At 46.5% G+C, this 23,168-nt stretch overlaps 1 protein-coding gene across 1 annotated transcript in view; it reads right to left on the reverse strand.

Annotated features, from left to right (window-relative positions):
* EXT1 (exostosin glycosyltransferase 1) overlaps nt 1-21,999 on the reverse strand; it is a 349,708-nt gene extending 327,709 nt beyond the window's left edge. Inside the window, exon 1 of the mRNA XM_068237952.1 lies at nt 20,143-21,999. Within this exon, the coding sequence (XP_068094053.1) occupies nt 20,143-21,086 (944 nt within the window). The 5' untranslated portion in view covers nt 21,087-21,999. The remainder of the gene's footprint in view (nt 1-20,142) is intronic.
* Between the last annotated feature and the right edge of the window lie 1,169 nt (nt 22,000-23,168).

Below are 23,168 nucleotides of genomic sequence, written 5' to 3' on the forward strand. Positions count from 1 at the left end.
GTGAGGGAGACGGTGAAGGCCGAGGCTTCCTCACAGTGATGACGGTTCTCATCTCAGCCATATGAAGGTTGTACGGGAAATTGTGTCTACAAAGTAAATGATTGAAAAATGACCCTGAGAAAAGCAGATACGCTGATAGACTTACACCATCACAGGTTACCGCCAGCAGAGGAAACTGAAACCAATACAGGCAGCGATACCAGCCAATAAGGCAGCTTGCTAACTTTACAGCACCAATAGAGAGGTGTGAGCATTAAAATGGGAGGGGCTTCCTCCTTACTCTAACAATTCATTCTGACACTAACCTACTACGTCTTCTTAGAATAGCTCTGAAACAAAAAGTTATTTTGACACAAAGTTTTCACTGGAAGCGGCCTTTGATAATGTACTTCAACATCGTAGACTTAGTTTGTATTGCTCAAATTTACTCCCATGTTCACCAGAGAAAATCTAGGCCGAGATGTTAATGTACCATGTTACAGCACAGTAAGCAGAGAGCTGAGGTAAAGACAGTTTGAGTCTATTGAGAGAAACACACAAAATTAACGTTGTCCGCATGGATCAAGCCTCGAACAATGGTTCAGGGCAGCGTTCTGAATAAGATGGGTATCATTCCGTTGCTATGGAGGGGGAGATGGGATGATGGTGCAGTGTATATACATGTATCTCTGTCCCAAAATTATCTACCTATGTCTTCTGTAGGCATGTCCACGACCACCACAACAGCCACTGATTTAAAAGAAAGTCCAGCGTACAGGAAGTGGAATCCCACAGGGTCATGTGACTGCAAGAAGCAATGTTCAAGGTTTTTTTTTTTTTTGGGGGGGGGGGGGGGGGGGTTGTTTTTTTTAAAGTGAATGGACAGTTTCCAAGGTTTTCACCGCCTACAAAAGTTACTCATTCTTTATCCCCAGAAATCATGCCCAAGCACCTTTTCGGGCGATTGGTCACGTAACCTTTTTGCCCAAACTCCTTTAGATCAACTCAGTGGATTGGTCCCCGATGACAGCTCCTCAACTAATTTGTTTGAATAATTCAAAATGAAAAACCCCACCCATAAGTGTGATGGCTCGAGAGCAATGGTCAGTAGCAGTAACGGGCGGTTCCGAGTGAAAAGCCCATCGCAAACCACGCTAAAGTATTTCACTACAAGAGGAAGTAAATCAACCCTATGAAGGAATTCTCACATCTTTCTTGCTAACTAGGCCCCGCTTCATTCAACACTCGGCCGACCCGGCTACCTTGCAATTTCTTCATAAAAGGCCGAGGGGACGCCAATTGTAGCAGCCAGAATTAGCGGCCGCGGCTCCCCCGCGCTGCCCACTTATCCCCCTCGCACACACAAGGCAGGGAACAGAGGCAGACTGTCAGGAGGTTGCCATGACAATGGCTGGAGTTTGGCCGCTCCTGATCCATATTCAGCCGTGTAATCAGTATAAAATATTTCGAGGAGTGCACAGAGCAGAACAGACATTTTATCAATGTTCGCACTCTATTTAACCGCCTCACGGTTGTGTGGCCAGATAGGCTTCAGGAAAAGCCTATTATTCAAACAAGCAAGATGGCCGCTGAACTCGAAAAAAGGCATTCTTCCCCTCTTCTGATTTGCCTATGGGCTCACTAGGGCTTGCTGAGGCGGTTTAACACTCAGGTGAGCACATCTACACCTGAAAACTGTGTTTTTGTTTTTAATAACATGAGGCAGACATTGAAGCATTTTTTCCCATAGTATTAGTCGAGTTTGTGTGTGACCCTTGAAAATAATTTTCCACACCCCCTGTGGGGTTAATATCATGAATTAAGACGGAAGAAATAAATCCTTGTAGAGTTATGCTGGGAATACTGTACACAGTTTTTTTTCCAATCGACTTCCATTCACTACTGCAAGAAAATCGATCAGGAAACGATCAAAATAAGATCAGACCTGTTGGATATTATCTATTGAGCCATATATCTGTCATAAAAAAAACCTCATGGTGTACTCCTAGAATTAGGAGGAGGTAGAATGTCTTTATCCTGCTCTGGTGACACCCACAGCTCACATTGAAGACTGGGGCATGAGTCACTGAGACAAATAGCACGCCTTATCAAAGTTAACATGCCTTATCAGAGTAGCATGGCGAGCGCTACGAACCCGCAGAGGCTCAGGGCAGGATGAGTAGAGCCCTCGTTATTGCCAATTAGCAGGCATAAGTGTACTATGCTACTCTGATAAGGCGTATTAACTTTGATAAGGCATGCTATATGTCTTAGTGCATCAAGCCCCTGGAGTCATCAGGGAATTGCTTCATCGGCCTGGTGCACACCAAAACCCGCTAGCAGATCCGCAAAATGCTAGCAGATTTTGAAACGCTTTTTCTTATTTTTCTGTAGCGTTTCAGCTAGCGTTTTGTGGTTTTGTGAAGCGTTTTGGTGTAGTAGATTTCATATATTGTTACAGTAAAGCTGTTACTGAACAGCTTCTGTAACAAAAACGCCTGCAAAAGCGCTCTGAACTGCCGTTTTTTCAGACCGGTTTGCCTTTTTCCTATACATTGGAAATATATACTATACAGAAACGCCTCCGCAACCCAAAATCTGCAGCAGCCCGGGAGTATGCGTTTCTGCAAAACGCCTCCCGCTCTGGTGTGCACCAGCCCATTGAAATACATTACCCTAGCGTATCCACATCCACAAGCGGATCAAAAACGCTGCCGAACCGCTCTGGTGTGCACTAGGCCTTACTGTGGACACAGACAGCAGTTACAACGCAACACAGCACCTAACCCTTATCGGTCCTATCCAAAATCTAAAATTAAAGGCTTTGTAGTAGATTAGTTTCTAAGGCCACTGTTCACACCTCAGCATTAGACCTCAACTGGAAAAAAAAAAAAAAAAAACAGAGAAATCCACCCGGTATGTATTTCGAAAGTTCAGCCTGTCTTATTTCCCCTCATCTGTGACTAATCATGAGTGTAATTTGATCTATCAGCTGTGTCAGCTGCCTGCCTGGTAGAGCAGCTAATTTGTAAATACAGGATGTTAACCCATTGTCTGCTTCCATAAAAAAAGGAAGTAGACACTGCAGACTAATTGCAGGATTTGTATCAGCTGTAACAAAAATGCTTTTCTTTAAAGGTTATTATGCTCAGTGTTCTCCCCAGAAATTATTTCCAGCTGGGTGGCATGAAAAATAAGCCGGGTGGAATGAAATAGTAGCCGGGTGGGGTGAGATGAGAGAATGCAGGGCCGGTGCTTCTGTGCGCATGTCTGCTTACAGCAGAGGAGGAGGTGAGCTGATAACAGCCGGGCGCTCACCAAAACTAGCCGGGTGGAGCACCCAGCCAAAAGAGCCTGGGGAGAACACTGATGCTGTTACATATCTTTTAGAGCAGAGAGGAAGTTCTGAGTTGGTCTGCTTTAGCGATAAAGTACGCCTGAACAGAGGGCAATGGAGGCAGTCAAATGTATTTCCTTTTAAACAACAGTGGTTACTTGGCTGTCCTGCTGACTTTGGCTGCAGCAGAATCTGAATCAGACACCTGAAACAAGCATGCACCTAATCTGGTCAGATCTCAGTCAAACACTTGCTTGTTCAGAGCCTATGCTAAAGCTGGCCATACACTAGGCCGATTACCCGCCGATCGACAGCAGATTCGATCACTGGGATCGAATCTGCTGTCAAATCGTTCACGCTAAACTTCGATCAGTTTCGTCCCAAAATAGATCGGTCCCGTCGATCTCTCCGTGCGGGAAATTACCGTCGATCACCTGCGGGTAGGGAGCGCATCGCTATACATTACCTGAAGCTGGCTCCCGGCATCTCCTCCGCATCACGACATCCATGTATAACTTCCTGTGTCACTGCAGTGACAGCGGAAGTACAAATAGAGGGCGCTCTATTTGAACTTCCGCTGTCACTAGAGTGACAAAGTTATACGCGGATGCCGTAATGCGGAGAAGATGCCCGGGACCAGGCTTCAGGTAATGTATGGGGGGGAGACAGGCGACAGCGGCAGCTCAGCAGATGGTGAATCGGTTTCAGGCTGAAATCGATTCATAATCAGTTTGCAGTAAAGGCAGCCATACGATCCCTCTCTGATCAGATTCGATCAGAGAGGGATCTATCTGTTGGTCGAATCTGATGGCAAATCGACCAGTGTATGGCTACCTTAAGTATTAGAGGCAGAGGGCCAGCAGGACAGCCAGGCAACGTGCATTGTTTAAAAAGGAAATAAAATATGTCAGCTTCCATATACCTCTCAGTTTAGGTGTGTCTTAAGGGTTACTGCCAATAAAGCACAGGTAGCAGTGCATTAATGTTGCAGCACATTTTGAAAGATAAAAAAAAAAAAAAAAAAAAAAAACACAGGGTGCACAAATCATGTGCTTTACCACCGAGCTAAGGGCACCCCGTCACACAAAGTCAATGTGCTGCTCAAGAACTGGGTTGTTTTTTTTTTTTTCTGCATTCATATACACACTCTGTTTTCAAGGGGTTTATTTTCATGTTTTTTTCACCCAGAAAATTACGCATTTTTAATCCTAATTTATTTTCCTACAACACAAAAGATTGCAAACTAAATTTTTTTCACAACCTGCAAACACACCATGCCTTAATTAACATTTCAGCCAAATTTCACTTTGAGCTAAACAAGGGCAGCCCTAGAAAATAGGATCGTAAATTCCAATCAAAATGGAAAAGTTTAAAAAAAAATTATGTGGAAAAAAAAAAAAAAAAGTAGAGAGACAGAACTTCTCAACCCATTAAAAACTGCAGCTTATGAAAGCAGACTGTATAGCACTTTATCTGATGACTTCAGGTGCCAAATGCTCCCTATATACAGGGCTGGTCAGGGTCTGTGGCTCCACCCTTGGAGCAGCGGAATGTTCCTCTGACGCATTATAAATCCCTGGTGGGCACAATGGCGGAGTCAGAGACCTGGCATGCAACAATTAAGGCACTTGGCTGATGGTATTTAGGTGAAGAATAGAATTTGTTAAGAAGGGGTGGAATGAGGCTAATCCCAATTCATCAAGGACCTTACTTGGTGGTCCCCTGGGTGACCTCCGACCCTTCCGGGCCATAGGGAGTCCATATTGAATAGGGCCTATTAACACCACCTAATAATGTTTAATTAGTACACGGTAGGATTTTCCCCAGTAGATAATCTGTACGTTACGACATTCAGTGTAACAGACATCACAAACCTTTCATTTTCCACCATGTTACGATGTAAACTTCTAAATATCATAGCCGATTTCCTGAGGCTGAAGTGATGCACTATGGGTATTGTACTTCAGGCAAGGGGAAGTGATCATGTGCAATTACCTTTTGTTCTAATGCTGGGTACACACGATGCAATTACCAGTCTGCTAGATGGGTAGCCTGACGGGAATTTATGCCATGTGTAGATCTCCAAACTGTGAATTTGCAGCTGTTTGGGGGCCAAGCTTTTTGATTTTTCAATAAAGTAAATTATACTTAGAGTGTCCCAATGTCAATCTTCTGCCAATAGCCCCGCCCCTAGCAGAAGAGGTTACAGGTGCTTCTCTGATGAAGCACCTATAACCTCTACCATTGGGGGGGCGGGACTACAGATAGAAACTGGACATCAAGACACCTGGTAAGTATAATAAAGTTTATTTAAAAAAAAAAAAATGGCAAGCTAATCAGAAGCGCTGTACAGTTTACTGCACAGCACTTCTACTCCAAGGGAAACGCCATCGGCCTAGGAATCGCTGCACACAGCGCTTGTGCGATTTAAAAGCGCTGCAGTGTTTCCTAGTGAATTCCCGCCCTTACAGTGATTTTGGTCTTTCAGATTCTTCTTCACCTACTACATAAAACTCTTGGTATTCCTAGGGATCTCTTGCTTACTTTGGTATCCCATTTCACAATCCCCTTTCCATGGCTAGGCCAATCCTAGGAGACGGGTAGTTTATGGACCTTAAAAAAAAATCAGATCCAGTGCCTGAGTTTTTCATCCAGTTGTCGGTGAATCTGGTTCCTAAAATTTCCTATGAGCTCCTGAATTCCATATTTATTTGGCCACCTTCGCCGAAGTCTACCCAACTCACAACCTAGCCTACTTTGCGTATCTAGCCCCTAATTGCTTTGATGCATAAGACTATCAATAATTTATCAGGTGAAGCTCATGCCCCGCCGAATACTCTCCAAATTATCTCCAACCATGGCCTCAATTCACTAAGCTTTATCAAACACTTGATAATTTACCTCATAAGTAAAACCTAATTTTGAATTCAGTAAGATGCTATAGATTTATTGACCGTTTTATCGACAAAATGTTTAATAAATCTATAACACCTTAGTGAATTCAAAATTAGATTTTACTCATGAGGTAAAATATCAAACGTTTGATAAAGCTTAGTGAATTGAGGCCTATATCTGAGAGCCACTGGCTCAACTAACTTTTTGTCCTGAATTTTTTTTATTAGGTGATATTTTCATACCTTATGACTAAAATGCCTTTTAAGCCTCCAGCAAGCAGGAAAATTCCCAAAATGATGTTGGCAATACTTTTTCACCTACTTTTTGGTACTGAAAAGTGCTGAAAAGTTATTCTAAAGAGAAGATAAATTATCTACCGGGAGAAAGTGTTAATTGAATATGGGCAATTATGCCTAGTTCGAAGTATGAAAAAGGAAAACTCCACCAATTCATGGCATCAGGGTAGCATAGTAAATTTGGGGTGGTGGAGGAAGGGGGGTTCCTTTACCGCGGACTTAGTGCCGCCACTTCCCTGGGCTTACAAACACGAAAGAGCAATGACATAAGCACAGCTGCTGTGACCGGCCGAGACCCTTCTGACCTCCGAGGTCCAGAATTCCGTGACGGAACTGATCCTAAAAGAAAGTCCGTCTCACTTTCCTGCACACTCAGGATAGACTGTAAAGCGTATTGTATATCCCACTCCAGCAGCTGCGCTCATTTATGGGACCGAGGACGTCACATCTCATTCAACAAGAACACGATGCTCTCCTCAGCTCTAAATCACCACAGGAACCTGGGAAAAGGGACATGCTGCAACTTGTAGTTCCACAGCAGCTGCCCTCTCTCGTAGAGGCAGTCAGTGATATAAAGGACAAGTCGTAACAAGGCTTCCACATAACTAGCGTCCAACTCCACCCGAAACTTCATTAACTTTTAAAGAGTAGAAAAAGATTGCAACTTCTCTTGGGACTTTTTACCCACGATGCCTCATCTGGCCCGGGGACACCACTGGGATTAAGTCCTTGCTGTGACCGGGAAGGAATAATATGATTATAAAACAGGAACACACAGCAATATGAGCCCAAGCTGGACTTTAAAGATGACCTGTAGTGAAAACAACATAATGAATACAATTGCTTATTTTTTACAATATTCATTTAGGCCTTGTTCATATCATAAATCGCCAGCACTCCTGTTTTTTGTGCGTGTATGGGACCCTTTAGTTAGTATAAGAGGCTATGGCCCTTCTTCAATTCACCATTCTCCTGAGGTTTTTTTTCCCAGGTGAGATTTTCACACCACCTTGATAAAATGAACTCTGGGAGCTCTAGTGTTATTTCTGCTGACTTCAGAACACACACACACACACACACACAACAATCAACCATTCCACAGTGATGTACCTGCCAGCAGTAAAGATTCCGCCATCTCTGCTAAATTGAAGAATGTAGACCAGCGTGAGGAAATAATTTACAACAGGCAAACAGACTCAATTTATAAAATAACGTAAAAATAAATAAGCAATTTTATTAATTTCGCTATATTCAGTCAAGTTCCTCTTTAACTCCTCCCTCTGCTCAGAACCACAACTAGATTGGGGGGGGGGGGGGTAATTCAGCATTATTCAGACAACTGCACAATCTAATTATCACAAATAATAATAATAATAATAATAATAATAATAATAATAATAATAATAATAATAATAATAATAATAATAATAATAGGCTTGCAGCCTGTCCATACTGAAAGGTGTCCAGTCTTCCTTTCTGTGTCTGGATACAGCCTTCAATCTGCCCACACACACACAAAAAAAAAAAAAAAAAAAAAAAAAAGTTCTCATCCACAAATCCTCTCCAAACTTTAGGATTTCTCTAGGCAGAGTTTCACTTGACTGATCAAAGCAAATATTTGATTGGTTGCTAGGAGTCCCGAAACCCCTGGATGCGTCTGTCCAATCATTTAGCATGCAGGAGATTGGGCTGATCACATGCTCACGGCTCCTCATCAAACATTAACTTTTCCTGGTCACAGGCGCCCTGCGAAAAACTTTCCAGTCTAGTTTAAATAGTCCACATACCAGAGGCGGACCAATTTCTGTTTGTTTAAAGGGCTTTTCCGTCCGATGACTTTGCCCTGCGAGTCTGCAGACGCTGCCCTCATTCTAGCCGCCATCTGCGATTTTCACGGAGTGTTTATAGACTGAAACACTGGCGGCCGTTTTTATGCCTGAGGATAGGAACACTTAACCCTGGTACACACCTTAAATTTTGGTTGGCCAATCACTTTCTAGTTTTTCCACCTACATGTAGTATGAGAGGTTACCTGCACAATCAAAAGTCTGTAGACCCTCATATGACAGAGGTGGTAAAATTGGCATATCGTTGGCCAATCAAAATTGATAGTGTGTACCAGGCTTGACACTAAGTTCACACTTATTAAAAGTCACATGCGTTATCTGAAAGTGCGAAAATGCATCTGCAGCACATCTGATGAAAGTCTATGGAAAATCGTACTTCTGCTAAAATTCATTTTTTTGCACGCATGCGCGAAAAATTAAAAACCTTACAGTACTTCTTGCAGCATACATTTGCACATCGCATGCAATTTCCCAATGATTTTCATTGTGATTTTCCTTTTCTGCGGAAAAAGGTATACGAATGCGAAGTGTTTGGATAAACATGTATAGAAAAACACATCCAAAAGTCGCAGTTATAAGTGTATTCACCACAAAGACCGGGGATAAGCTGCAACGAATGATCCAACGATCGTTTCCCGATCCATCTTCCGCAATTGCACACGTGGGAACAAGCGACAGGTACGAACGCGTTGCTTAACAAACATGGTAACTAGCGCGGGGGTCAATGGCAATAAGCCGTCCACTATAGGATCCATCATGAGGGTTGTTCATATTGTTGAACATCTTTTAACAACCTTTCATATAACAGTATTTTGCGATATCCTGGAAAAATCTTTGTCACGCAAGATTGTTCGGCAAAATCGATTGGTGGGTATGGTTAAGGCTACGATAAGATCTGATCAAAGCTAGGGCTACAGCAAACCTTTAGGCTGGGTGCACACTTAGCAGTGCGTGAAACGTTAGGTTTTTATGCATATGCGCTTGTATTGCATTTTCCATGCGTTTGCGTTTTTGTTTCCGCACATGCTTATTTTTCATTTTGCGTGCGTTATAACGCATATGCGTTTTGCAATTACGTTTTATGCAAATCAATAGGAAGACAACAGGATGCAGAAATACATCAGAAAACTTTTTTTTATAAATCGCATATAAAAAACGCATGAAAAACGCATTACATTGCGTCTCCATTGACGTCCATTATGTGCGTTTCTGATGCGCTTTTGAAAGACATGCAACAAAACCAGCGTTTTCAAATACGCATTTTTTTACATGCGTTTTTTGATGAGGCCCATTGACTAACATTGCATGCATAAACGCTGCGTTTTCCAAAACGCTAGGGTACCTGCTTAGTGTGTTCCCAGCCTTACAAGTATTCCCTTCATTCTACACAGGCCTGAATACCTGACAAGACCAGAGGGGGGGGTTGAGAGAAGGGGAAGTAGAAGAAAATTAAAAAAAAAGTCACACTGGCAGTTTAATTGGTTTACTGCCAGCATTGATGCACTCCGCCCAGCCAGGCTTGTAAACCTGACATCAAAGTGCTTCATGTGCAGTGTGGCCAGCTTACCTGGTTCACGTTACAGGAACCCATCCAACACCCCCCCCCCCCCCCTCCCGATGGGCATATCTGGATGATGCCACAGCTGTGCGCTAAAGCACCAATTCCCCCATCCGTTGTCAGCGCGGGCGCCCTGGGGAGGCCACGCAATATGGCATGGAAACGTTACTTTTAATTATGGCCGCGTCGGCAGATTTAACACGTTCAGCCACGGGCTAGCGTTCCGTGAATAAAGGAATGACGACGTTTGAAAGGAGCAGAAAGCCCTGATCTAAGCTGTTCGACTGCTACGACAGGGACCCAAGAGGGGCAGCGACACTTGACATCAATAATAAGAGGGCCTTCAGAAGTACTGAGACATACAGGACCTGTATAATAACACAATGGGAGGCATACAGGCCCTCTTTAATAATAACACAAACACTCACAGAACAGAACACCGGAGAAAATCCCAGGAGCTGGTTTACCAAATCTCCTCAGACATTAAAGTGGACCGGGACTCAGAGCTTCTGCTCTAAAAGATAAGCAACAGCATAATAACCTTTAAACAAAAAAAAACATCTTTGTTACAGCTGATACAAATCCTGCAATGTTTCCACTTCTTGCTTTCTTGGAAGTAGACATAGGGTTAACATCCTGTATTTACCAAATAGTTGCTCTGCCAATGCAGCCAGCTGACAGCTGAGAGATCAAATTACAACTTGTGATTAGTCACAGCTGAAGGAGAATTAGACAGGCTTAAACTCTATACATACATGTGGGCTGGATTTCTCTGTTTTCCTTCTGTCCTGTGCAAGAGTTCAGGTCCACATTAAAGCTGGCTCCTAACTTTTCATGCTTTCTCAATGGATACAGCTCCTAGAATTTCCCTGGTTGGCTCCTGGATTGGGGGATTTCCTAAACTCTGCACTCGTTTATCCACGTCTGGCCTGCATCAACCAACCGCAACCATTCCAGCTGCAATTCCCATCGGGGAGAGCAATCAACAAAACAAGAGACTTGATGGCTCATGAGTGTGTGTGCCATTATGTACATGTTAGATTTTAGTCTGCCCAGACAATCATTACCGTTTCAGGCCTCTAAAGGACAGCTGTAGCGAGAGATATGTGGAAGCTGCCATATTTATTTCCTTTTAACTAATACCAGTTGCCTGGCAGCCCCGTTGGTCTGTCTGTCAGCAGTAGTATCTGAATAACACCAGAAACAAGCATGCGGTTAATCTTGTCAGATCTAACAATGTCAGGAACACCTGATCTGCTGCATGCTTGTTCAGGGTCTATGGGTAAAAGTATTAGAGGCAGAGGACCAGCAGGACAGCCAGGCATTGGTATTGCTTAAAAGAACATAAATATGGCAGCCTCCACATCACTCTCGCTTCAGTTAACGCAGCGTTCACAAAGGAGGTTTAGTCTACTTGAGGGGAAACCGTCAGGGAAAATCCACTAACGTGATTGGGTGGACAGCACCATCTCACACTGCTAGGTTTCAGATAGGTTGCAGTAAACCACGCCCACAGTAATTGCCCAGTCGCAACACTTTGGTCTGAAGAGGGTGCTGTGATTGGAGAACTGTTTCCTGTGTGGTTTCCTGCTGGGTCCCCTCTTCTAGACTAGCACTGAACTTTGCAGAGGTAGGATGTCCCCATGTCACTATCAGGTCAGGGAACAGTCACCACTGAACAGCTCAGATTGTGACCAGGAAGGCCAATAGTGATCTCTGATAATCAGCGTTACATACGGAACTCTAGCTTTGCCAGGTGAGGTACAATAAAACCCTTTGATACACCGGTCTCCTTCCGCCAAACAGCAATAAAACGACAAGTCAGAGCTATTGTCCTAAACACAGGAAACAGGTGCCAAAGGTCTGCACTCAAAGAGGAAAATAACTTTTTTTTTTTTTTTTTTTTACAATATTCATTTTTAGACTATTTAGTCAGTGTTTGCCCATTGTAGAATCTTTCCCCTCCCAGATATACATTCTGAAATTTATCACTGGTGGCGACATCTTTAGTTCTGCCAGGTGATCTGTACGGAATGTTCGTTACTGAGAGTTCTGTGCACAGAGGGGAGATATTGCTTGCTTGGCAGTTGGAAAAAAAAGCCGTTATTTCCCACAAGGCAACGAGGTTCACAGACAGCAAACTGTCAGGACCATGGTAAAGGCATCACACTGTGGGAGGGGTTTTACTACAATATTATAAAGACCCCCTGATGATCTATACAAGAAAAGGTAAACATTTCTTGTGGAAAGGGGGTATCAGCTACTGATTGGGGTGAAGATCAATCCTTGGTTAAAGGGAACCTAAACTGAGAAGGATGTGGATTTTTCCTTTTAAAATAATACCAGTTGCCCGACTCTCCTGCTGATCCTGTGTATCTAATACTTTCAGCCACAGCCCCTGAACAAGCATGCAGGTCAGGTGCTCTGACTGAAGTCAGACTGGATTAGCTGCATGCTTGTTTCAGGTGTGCGATTCAGCCACTACTGCAGCCAAAGAGATCAGCAGGGCTGCCAGGCAACTGGTATTGTTTAAATGGAAACATCCATATCCCTCTCAGTTTAGGTTCCCTTTAAAGTTCCTCTATAAGACACAAGACAAATAACATTTATATCGTGCTTTTCTCCTGGCGGACTTAAAGCGCCAGAGTTGAAGCCACTAGGGCGCGCTCTATAGGCAGTAGCAGTGTTAGGGAGACTTGCCTAAGGTCTCCCGCTGAATAGGTGCTGGCTTACTGAACAGGCAGAGCCGAGATTCAAACCCTGGTCTCCTGTGTCTGAGGCAGAGCCCTTAACCATTACACTATCCAGCCACTAAATGGATGCAATTCAGCCCACTACACAAAATCTTAATAGTTCTGGTTCTCTATAAACCTGCCTACCAGGCATTACTCCCCCTCAGGTGTCTCCCCCACCATCAGCACTCTAATTACCATCCATATCTCCCAGCATCCCCGTTACAGGAAACTCACAATTATCTGAGCAGACTTCTAGAAGGAAGAATCTATTTAGCTCTGTCTGCATCATCAATGCAGCTAATATACTTAATCAATTAAAGCAGATTACATTGCTTGAGGTCGCCGTGGAGCTTTTATGATTTCGGCGCAAGCAATAAATCGCCGTACCTGGAGGTCGATTGCTTCCCAGACGAGAGTATAGATCTGTGTGAGCGCCGTGCACACAGGACCACCAGTGAGTATAGAGCTGTGCGTGCCATGCGCAGGGCCACCGGTGAGTATAGATCTGTGTGAGCGCCGTGCACACAGGACCACCAGTGAGTATAGAGAGGTGTGTGTGTGTGTGTGTGTGTGTGTGTGTGTGTGTGTGTGTGTGTGTGTGTGTGTGTGTGTGTGTGTGTGTGTGTGTGTGTGTGTGTGTGTGTGTGTGTGTGTGTGTGTGTGTGTGTGTGTGTGTGTGTGTGTACGGACCACCAGTGAGTGCAGCGTTCTCCCCAGAAATTTCTTCCAGCTGGGTGGCATGAAAATGTAGCCGGGTGGCATAAAGAAGTAGCCGGGTGGGGCGAGATTAGAGAATGCAGGACCGGTGCTTCTGTGCTCAATCCTGCTTAGAGATTAGGAGGAGGTGAGCTGATAACAGCCGGGTGCTTACCAAAACTAGCCGGGTGGAGCACCCGGCTAAAAAAGCCTGGGGAGAACACTGGAGTATAGAGCTGTGTGCGCGCACGGACCACCGGTGAGTATAGAGCTGTGTGCACGCAGGACCACCAGTGAGTATAGAGCTGTGTGCACGCAGGACCACCAGTGAGTATAGAGCTGTGTGCACGCAGGACCACCAGTGAGTATAGAGGTGTGCGCACGCAGGACCACCAGTGAGTATAGAGGTGTGCGCACGCAGGACCACCGGTGAGTATAGAGGTGTGTGCACGCAGGACCACCGGTGAGTATAGAGGTGTGTGTGTGTGTGTGTGTGTGTGTGTACGGACCACCGGTGAGTATAGAGCTGTGTGCACGCAGTACCACCGGTGAGTATAGAGGTGTGTGTGTGTGTGTGTGTGTGTGTGTGTGTGTGTGTATATAGAGGTGTGTGTGTGTGTGTGTATAGAGGTGTGTGTGTGTGTGTGTGTGTGTGTGTGTGTGTGTGTGTATATAGAGGTGTGTGTGTGTGTGTGTGTGTATAGAGGTGTGTGTGTGTGTGTGTGTGTGTGTGTGTGTGTGTGTGTGTGTGTGTGTGTGTGTGTGTGTGTGTGTGTGTGTGTGTGTGTGTGTACGGACCACCGGTGAGTATAGAGCTGTGTGCACGCAGGACCACCTGTGAATATAGAGGTGTGTGCACGCAGGACCACCGGTGTGTGTGTGTGGTGTGTGTGTGTGTGTACCACCGGTGAGTATAGAGCTGTGTGCACGCAGGACCACCAGTGAGTATAGAGCTGTGTGCGCGCTGTGCATGCAAGACCACAGATACCGGATCCACTTTGCATCAGCGAAATCACGTGTAAAACACAAAGTGGAAGCACAACACCAAAAAATGTCAAGCTTTGCTCATCTGTAATGTAAACTCCCGACTCTCAGATGCTTGTTTAGTTACAGGAAGGACACGATCCAAGTTCTGGGGAGGGGAGTCAGGAGTAACGAGAGGCATTTCTGTAAATGGCAAGTGAAGAGGATTCTGGCGTTCCGACATGCAGATGTCACAGTGACCTTTCCCAGGGACGGGCACATCAAAGCCTAAAGACAAACAAGGGACAGACAGTGTGGCGGTATGCCATCTCGGCACAGGGCTGCACAGGAAACGTCATCAGGGCAGGCGCACTGCAAGTCTCAGCATGCCCAGCCAGCCCAAGGCAATCGAGGCACGCTGAGACCTGTAGTTCCAACAGATTTCCGGTATAAATGGCCTTACAGTCCTGGGATTCTAGTTGCCATTAGGGATGATCAACAAGATGCAAATATTTCTGAGTTCAGGCAGAATTATACATTTTTATGTAAATATATGCAGTTTGAAAATGGACCAATCAATTTAAACCTGGGCGAGGTTTGATTGGTCCATTTTCAAGCTGCATATATTTGCATACAAATGTAAATAATCATTGATCAACCCTGGTTACCATGTTACTCAGAAATGGTAAATACTAATCGAAATATTAGCCATAATTCCGTATGTATGTCCTTTCCATAAATTTTCATTAGACAGCCAATCGCAAAAATGATCGGCATTCGAAACTACCTTTCTTCTATATCCGATCAATGTCAGATCTGAATACCGATCTGATCACTCACTCCAATAGGATCTGAAGTGAAGATTGCATGGTAAGTACCAGAGCTGTAGTAAATAGATTTAAAAGGGAACCAGAGAGGAACGAAAAAAAAAAAAAAAAAAGCTTTTATACATAACTGGGGCTTCTTCAAGCCCCATAAGCCTGGATCGCTCCCACGCCGCCATTCTCCACTTCCTGGATCGGTGGTACCGGGTCCCGTCACTTCCGGCGGACGCGGCCAATTGTCCGCATCACAGGGGCTCCCTCCATGTATGTACGTGTGAGGCTGCGCAGTAGGCAGCCTCACGCGTACATACATGGAGGGAGCCCCGTGTGATGCGGACAATTGGCCGCGTCTGCCGGCCGACTGGCGGCCATGACCCGTTACCGGCGGATCCAGGCAGCAGAGGACGGCGGCGTGGGAGCAATCCGTGCGTATGGGGCTGGAGGAAGCCCCAGGTATGTATAAAAGCTTTTTTGGGGGGGCTCTGGTTCACTTTAAAAAGAACCTGAGGTGGGGTTTTGACAATGCTATCTACACACAGAGGCTGGGTCTGCCTATACAGCCCAGCCTCTGTTGCTATCCAGATCCCCCCTAAGTTCCCCCTGCGCTCTGCTATCCCCCATAAATCTCAGCCGTGCTGTGCGGGCTGAGTTTACATCTGTACTGTCAGTCTGCTGCTCCCTCCGCCTCCTGCATAGCTCCGGTCCCGCCCACGTCCCTTCCCTCCAATCAGCGGGGAGGGAAGGGACGCGGGCAGGGACCGGAGCTCTGCAGGAGGCGGAGGGAGCCCCAAGACTAACACTATAGAGGTGAACACAGCCCGCTGCGTGTCGACAGCGCGGCTGTGATTTATGGGGGATAGCAGAGCACATGGGGGGGAGGGGGGGGCTTGGGGGCGATTGGGATAGCAAAAGAGGCTGGGCTGTATAGGCAGACCCAGCCTCTGTGTGCAGCTAGCATTGTCAGAACCCCACCTCAGGTTCTCTTTAATACTCACCCGTGGCTTTCTCCAGCCTCACAAACATGTCTAAGTCCCACGCCGTTCTCCCGCGGTCTGCCGTTTAGCCACGATCAGTCCAAGTAACAGGCTCAGTCAGGTCCACTCTGGGTGTCTTCGTGCATGCGTGGGAGGTCCGTGCATGCGCAGTAGACCCGGAATGATGCAAGTGGGCGCGGCTGAACGGCAGGCCACAGGAGGATGGTGTGGGACTGGCAGGTGTTTATGATGCTGGAGCTCTGGTTTACTATAAGATTGTACAATCAGTATTGCATGGTGCATGGACAGCTTTGGCACATAGAATAGAAAGAATGTTCACTCAATCACTGAACATTCAAATGAATAGAGAGCGCTTTTTAATGGCCAGCACTGTGCTGACTTTTATCGCGGGGGGAAGTTTAAACAGTAGAGGGCTCTCTACTGTTTAAACTTCCCCCGACAGGAAGTAAGTGAAGCCAGCCGGAGCCCAGCGCGTAGAGGGAACCGCAGTGACAGCGGGGACACGCACCGGCGGAATAGGTAATGTACTGCCGCTAGCGTCAGTCGTCGGACATTCGACAGCCGCCATCGACGCACTCACGGCCCGTCGGCAATCAAGCGCAATTTTCCGCGCAGAAAGATCGACATCGATTCTGGATGGAAATCGGTCGATCAGGCAGCTTTTGCGCATCGATTTCACAGCAGATTCGATCACAGAGTGATTGAATCTGCTGTCTATCGGCGAGATGTATGGACACCTTTAAGGTCTAACATATGATCTGTGTTTTTCAAGCTCGCTGCATGGTTACTGTGCAAAATGAATAATCATGAATTAATGCTTACGCAAAAGCTTGAAAGGAAGAAAAAAAAAAATGAATTATTAATGCTTTATTGACAGTCGATGCAAAGATCAGGAACATACGCCAACTTCCACCCACGCAGTAACTGACCTGCTGGTTGCTATCAGTTACCGGCATCAACCTCATCCAAAAAAAGTCAAGTGTAGTCTCCTGCCAAGTGTCAACAGCAGGCAAGGCTCAAGGCTACAGACTGATTAATAAAATCAACAAGAGTACAACATCCTTCCTCTCCATTCAAAGTCTGCATCAAGTTAAATATAGGCAGCAGCAGCAAGTTAAATGGACCCGGCAATCAGTAAGCGGACAGGAATTGCACCGTTTCCTAGCTATCAGATGCTACATGACCAGCCATGGTGACACCAACCAGCTGAAAAGCAAAGCAATCCCAGCAAAGAAAGCAAATCGGCAAGAGCACCACACTAATAGTGTTCTCGTCTCTGAACACAGAGGGGTCGATTTATGACCACGATCTGGAAGCCAACAGATTCGCCTGCAGTTTGATCAGCCATATAAAAAAAAAAAAAGGGACTCTCAGAGGTGGTGGGGGTCATCAAACGAACACAGAGAACTCAACAACAGCCCCAGACAAATATCTTCGCAAACGACGCTATTGGTAATGGAGGACTAAAAAAATAAAAAAAAAATAAAAGGAGTAGCAAGTTCAATGAAAAGGGGACGTAACCGGTAAATCTGTGAAAAAGAGGTTTATGATTTATGAATACAGTGTATGTTCTGCACACCGACGAAGAGCCCAGAGTAAGAGCGAAACTGGATGTAAGCGAACGTCCTTCGAAGAGAGCAAATTAATGGGTCAATGGATCGATTACATAAGCAAGAATGGTTTATAAGTAGGAGGTATTTTTATCCAAGTGTTAATATACAGTAAGACTATTCACACATTGCGCATTCTTTTGCATTTTGAGGCACGCGAAAATGCATTGGATGTGACAGCACATGCAAATCAACTGGATGGTGCATGTGTGATTTTATTTTCTAAGAGCAGAAGAAGAGATATAACTTGCTAATTTTTTTCCAGACTTTTTTTGCATTTAGCCATAATAATCTGCTGTAGCACGGCAGGAGAAAGCACAGGTTATGCTTCTAAAAGCACACGACACAAAGAAAAAAAAACAAGCACGTAAAAGCGAGTGTATTTCTGCAATTAACAAGTGAGAATGTAAGAAAACTCGAGCCCCACCAAACCTTTCTTGGTTTTACTTTTGTCTAGAGTGCAACAAAGGGCAAATAAACACGTAAGTGGTTAATGCTGGAAGTCTGGCAAGGACTTCCTGTTTTGGGGATACCCAGCACTAGAAAGTGAGCTGTTGGTGTCACCAGAACAGGAAATGAGGTGCAGAAATAAAGACAACTGGCAGCGAGAGTGATCTAGAGGCTGCCCTCTTTACTTTTAGAAAATGCTAACTGCCCCGGCAGACGAGCTGCTCCTCTGCATCCGATTCTCCGAGTTAAGGTGCATACACACATCCAATTTTGATTGACCAATCACTCACAGATTTTTACCACCCCCATTGTATAAAGGCCAACAGACTGAATATTATGAGCAGATTATCTAAGTAAGCTCTAATACTACATGGAAGTGGTAGAATTGGAGATGTGTGCCTGGCTCCACTGACCCAGAACCAGTATGCAAATCAGGTGTTCACAATCTTGTCTGCTTCCACTAGCTGCTTGCTTTTTCCATGTGCGAGTCACACAGTAATTAAAAAAAGAAAGGAGGAGAAGATTACCTTGACAACTGGTGTTTTCAAAAGAAAACATCCTCCTTACTGCTCTCACCACAAGTTATCACACCTGGCAGGTCCTCTTAGCTATTTTTTTTTTAATTATTATTATTTAGTATTTATATAGCGCCTACATCTTCCGCAGCTCTGGACAGAGTATATATAGTCTTGTCACTAACTGTCCCTCGGAGGAGCTCACAATTTAGTCCCTACCATAGTTATATGTCTGTATTGTGTAGTGTATTTATCGTAGTCTAGGGACAATTTTAGGGAGGAAGCCAATTAACTTATCTGTATGTTTTTGGGATGTGGGAGGAAACCTGAGTACCCGGAGTAAACCCACACAGACACAGGGAGACCATACACACTCCTTGCAGATGTTCACCTGGCTGGGATTCGAACTGGGGACTAAGCTTTGCAAGGCGCAAGCGCTAACCACTACGCCACCGTGCTGCCCACATGTCCCATGTCCTTTTTGGAGACATTTAGCCCCACCTCCTGTCCTTAAGTCAACTATAAGGAGGGCAGGAAGAGGGTACGTTAGTCATACACCACAACACATTTTTACTGCTTAGGATGTAAAATTTGCTAAAATCATCATATCTTGGCAGTTTACAATGCTGCGTTGCGACGGACAGCATAAATAGCATTGCGGGCGTGTTAGTGCGGCGCAACGGAAAGCGATGCATACCATGATGCCGGCAGTGTACTGTATGCCGCGCGTATAACGAGACTTTTCCCCTCTGTTGCATTGCGATCCTGCTCTTGCAGAATTTTCAATCCCCACCGTGAACAAAGCTCAAATCTAATTAAAAAATGGATGATCAATACTCCACATAGCTTTGTCTTTAATACTAATATCTACAGGTGCAAAGTTATCAAACTGGGTAAAACAATTATCGACAGAAAGTTATTGATCATTTGCCTGATCTACCGCCAATTGCACTGTGTATGCCTAGACTAATTCTACCCCAATGTAGACACAGACAACACTGACGAGGCTGTCGCTCTCCAACACTCTAGAAACAAGATAGCTATTAAAAAAACAGGGTCATCATCCTACAAGCTATCTCTGGACCAAAAGGTACAACCATGTCAGGGTATAGGGTTAAAACAGGAGCACACACCCTAACCCCTAGCAGGAAGAGGATACTCTATATAGGAGGAGTACAAAGGTCAAGCTATGCGCATTCCTTCTACAAGAGCAACCCGTATCAATATACACTTCAAAAAACTGGCAAGCACCCCATGGTGTCAGATCACAAAATCAATGGAGACCTATACACAGGCTGAAATCGATGCAGGTCTCTGGTTAAGCCAGCAGAGAAGAGCACCACTCCATACTATACCTGACAGCTGTTAACAACATCTGGACTGGTGGAAAAAAAATAAGATAGGGAGGGAGGGGAAAGCAGAGCACCATCCACAGCACTTACTTCTCATATTCCGCGTTGTCTTTGTCACAACGGGCATCTTTGTGCTTCTGCCAGTCTTTTCCATGCTTGCAAGTCGTCAAGAGGACCACATCCTCCCCATTGTGAACGTGATATAAGGCATTCCTGGTGTCAGACCCAATCCCAGTCAGGTATCGTTTCCCTTTGAAGACCAACATGTACTTCCTAATCGGAGGGATAGTGTTAAACCGCAGAAAGCCCCTTTCCCCCCCTGTCCTCGGATGATCCTTAGAAAAGAGAGGGATGGAGACATCGAAGTTGGGCCGAAAATTATCCGTGCTGATGCTAGCCTTGGCCAGCATGGCCTGGCCGATGTCAAATCCTACGTCCTCGGTGTAGTCCGGCCAGGTGCCAGAGTATAAATTAAAAATTAAATGATTCCTACCATTGTTCCACAGGTGCAAGTTCTGGACCTTCGATTTAAGGTTGTGGACATACTGAGGGGACAGCTGGTCCCGGTCCAAAGTGTCCAGGCTCAGGACAAACAGGCAAGCCTGGCTGGGGTCGGAGGTGTAGTACCTGGAGCCCTCGATGGCCGACAAAATGTTTTGGTAGCTTTCAGAGATCTTATCCCCTTTCTGCTGGGGGTAGGTGTACACCTTGAAGCCATTGCGCCGACACAAGGCGAAGTCGAAGCAAGATTCCATCCGGCATTTTTTGCCCTTGTAAACACTGGCGTTGGTGTCCCTCTTTTGCCTAGGGGAGCCCTGGCCGGTATAGTCCTCCCCCTCCGCCTGGATAAAGGGCAGCAGGGGGTCCGGGAAGCGGGGCCACGGGTGGTAGTCCACGTTCTTCTGCAAGCCATTCCGCCGGTCACCCCGTCTCCGCTGGCTCCTGGACGCCCTAAACTGCAGCCCGACGTAGAAAATCAGGACGAAACAAGCGCCGGCGGACAGCAACGTCAAGTAGCGTTTTTTGGCCTGCATGTGTCCGGTCGGGCTCTGGGCGCTCGTAGACAAACACAAAAGCCCCCAAACTTTCCCAGTCCACACTCTCAGCTCCACTCCGCCATCTTCCCCAATGCAAAGATGTCAAACTGTCTTCTGCCACCTTCTGCAGATTCCTTTCCCCCAGCCTCGGGCTGATCCAGCGCATGGAGGCGATTTCTTCAACTTTCCCCCCTTCTGTCCTTCATCATCTCCAGCGAGAGCGATGGGGAGGGAGGGAGATGGGGGGGAAGAAGACAGGGCAAGATTTAAAGGGACTCCCGAGGATCCTAAAGCGAGGCGAGCACTGAGCTGGCTGAGCTTTGTTCCTCCAGCACCGACAAGCGGGATGCCGATCAGCTCCACAGCGGATCCCTCATCGGCAGCTGCGGCTGATAGCTGGACTTCATCAACTTTACCGGGCACCACCGGCAGGAGGCGGCTCGGTGCAGATGAGAGATAATCAGAGGAGTCTCACGGGTGTGCGCTGGAGCCCGCTAGCCTGACAAATCCCTGCATGTCTCTGCATCGCTCCGGGGACGCCAGGATCCCTTTGTGGATGGCTGGATCTCTCTGGAGGAGGGGGAGGCTGGCCGGATCCCCCGTGCAGGAGGACGGCGGGGATCTCCCGTGGAACGTCGGGGATGTGCAGCGTTCTATTTTGGAACGTTGGGGATGTGCAGCTGGCCGCGCGCCGCTCTCCGCCTGGCAGGTTGGTTTCGGCGCCGCTCTTTGGGGCGCTGCAGCGGCCGGGCGTTGCGTGGCTGAGCGCCGGGCTTTCCTCTATGGCAGAGCGCTGGCGGCGGCCGCTGTGAGCGGAGAGCACTGCCCCGGCTGCGATCCTTTCTGCACTAGTCTAACACATTCCATTCCCCGCACGACAGCTTGTGACCTCATCTATCCACGCAGCCTGCTCTCCCATTGGGTGTACGTCACGTCCGGGGTGGGAGGGGCTTCCGCTGCACCCAGCCTGAGGACCGGCCTCCCTCGCCCGGGCAGTTTGGAGGGGGGGGGGAGTCGGGAGACTGGGAACCCTATGCTGGGGTATCTGTACCTCCGAGTAGCCTCTCGCTGATGGAGGGCTGATATATAGATGATAGTGGCTGGATGATTGCAGTGCTGGCAGTGAGAAGCGCTATGTGTCAGTGTGTAACACTATTTGCATTGCACAATGGCCATCCCTATCAGACTGACATCCCCTACCTATTGTCAGAATCAGGGCTGCATTGTAAGAAATGGGCGTGCTAATGTACAGGGTTAGTGCTGTCACTTTAAAGGGATACTGTAGGGGGGTCAGGGGAAAATGAGTTGAACTTACCCGGGGCTTCTAACGGTCCCCCGCAGACATCCTGTGCCCGCGCAGCCACTCACCGATGCTCCGGCCCCGCCTCCGGTTCACTTCTGGAATTTCAGACTTTAAAGTCTGAAAACCACTGCGCCTGCATTGCCGTGTCCTCGATCCCGCTGATGTCATCAAGAGCGCACAGCGCAGGCCCAGTATGGTCTGTGTCTGCGCAGTACACTCCTGGTGACATCAGTGGGAGCGAGGACACGGGCGTGCAGGCGCAGTGGTTTTCTGAATTTAAAGTCAGAAATTCCAGAAGTGAACTGGAGGCGGGGCCGGAGCATCGGGGAGTGGCTGCGCCAACACAGGATGTCTGCGGGGGGACCATTAGAAGCCCTGGGTAAGTTCAGCTCATTTTCCCCCGACCCCCCTACAGTATCCCTTTAAAGAGGACTTGAACTCAGAACTCCCCACTGCTCTAAGGGCTCTTTCACAAAAGGAATTGCAAAACGCTAACGTTTTGCAGGTGTGATTTTTTTTTTTCTGCGATAAACGCAGAAAAAAATCACTGGACAAAGTCGAGTTTTGGGAGCGATCGCGCTTAACAGTTCTATACATGCTCATCGCGCGATCGCTCCAAAATCGCTGGCAAACCACTGCAGGTAACAAGTTTCCAATAATCGCAAAACGCCTGCGATCGTCGTCGGTGAGAACACTTCCATAGACTAGAATAGGACTAGCGTTTTTTAAAAATGCTAGCAGTTAGCGGGAATCGCACGATTCCCGCTTAGGCCCAG

Source organism: Hyperolius riggenbachi, chromosome 5, assembly GCF_040937935.1.
Source record: "Hyperolius riggenbachi isolate aHypRig1 chromosome 5, aHypRig1.pri, whole genome shotgun sequence".
NCBI classification, from domain to species: Eukaryota; Metazoa; Chordata; class Amphibia; order Anura; family Hyperoliidae; genus Hyperolius; species Hyperolius riggenbachi.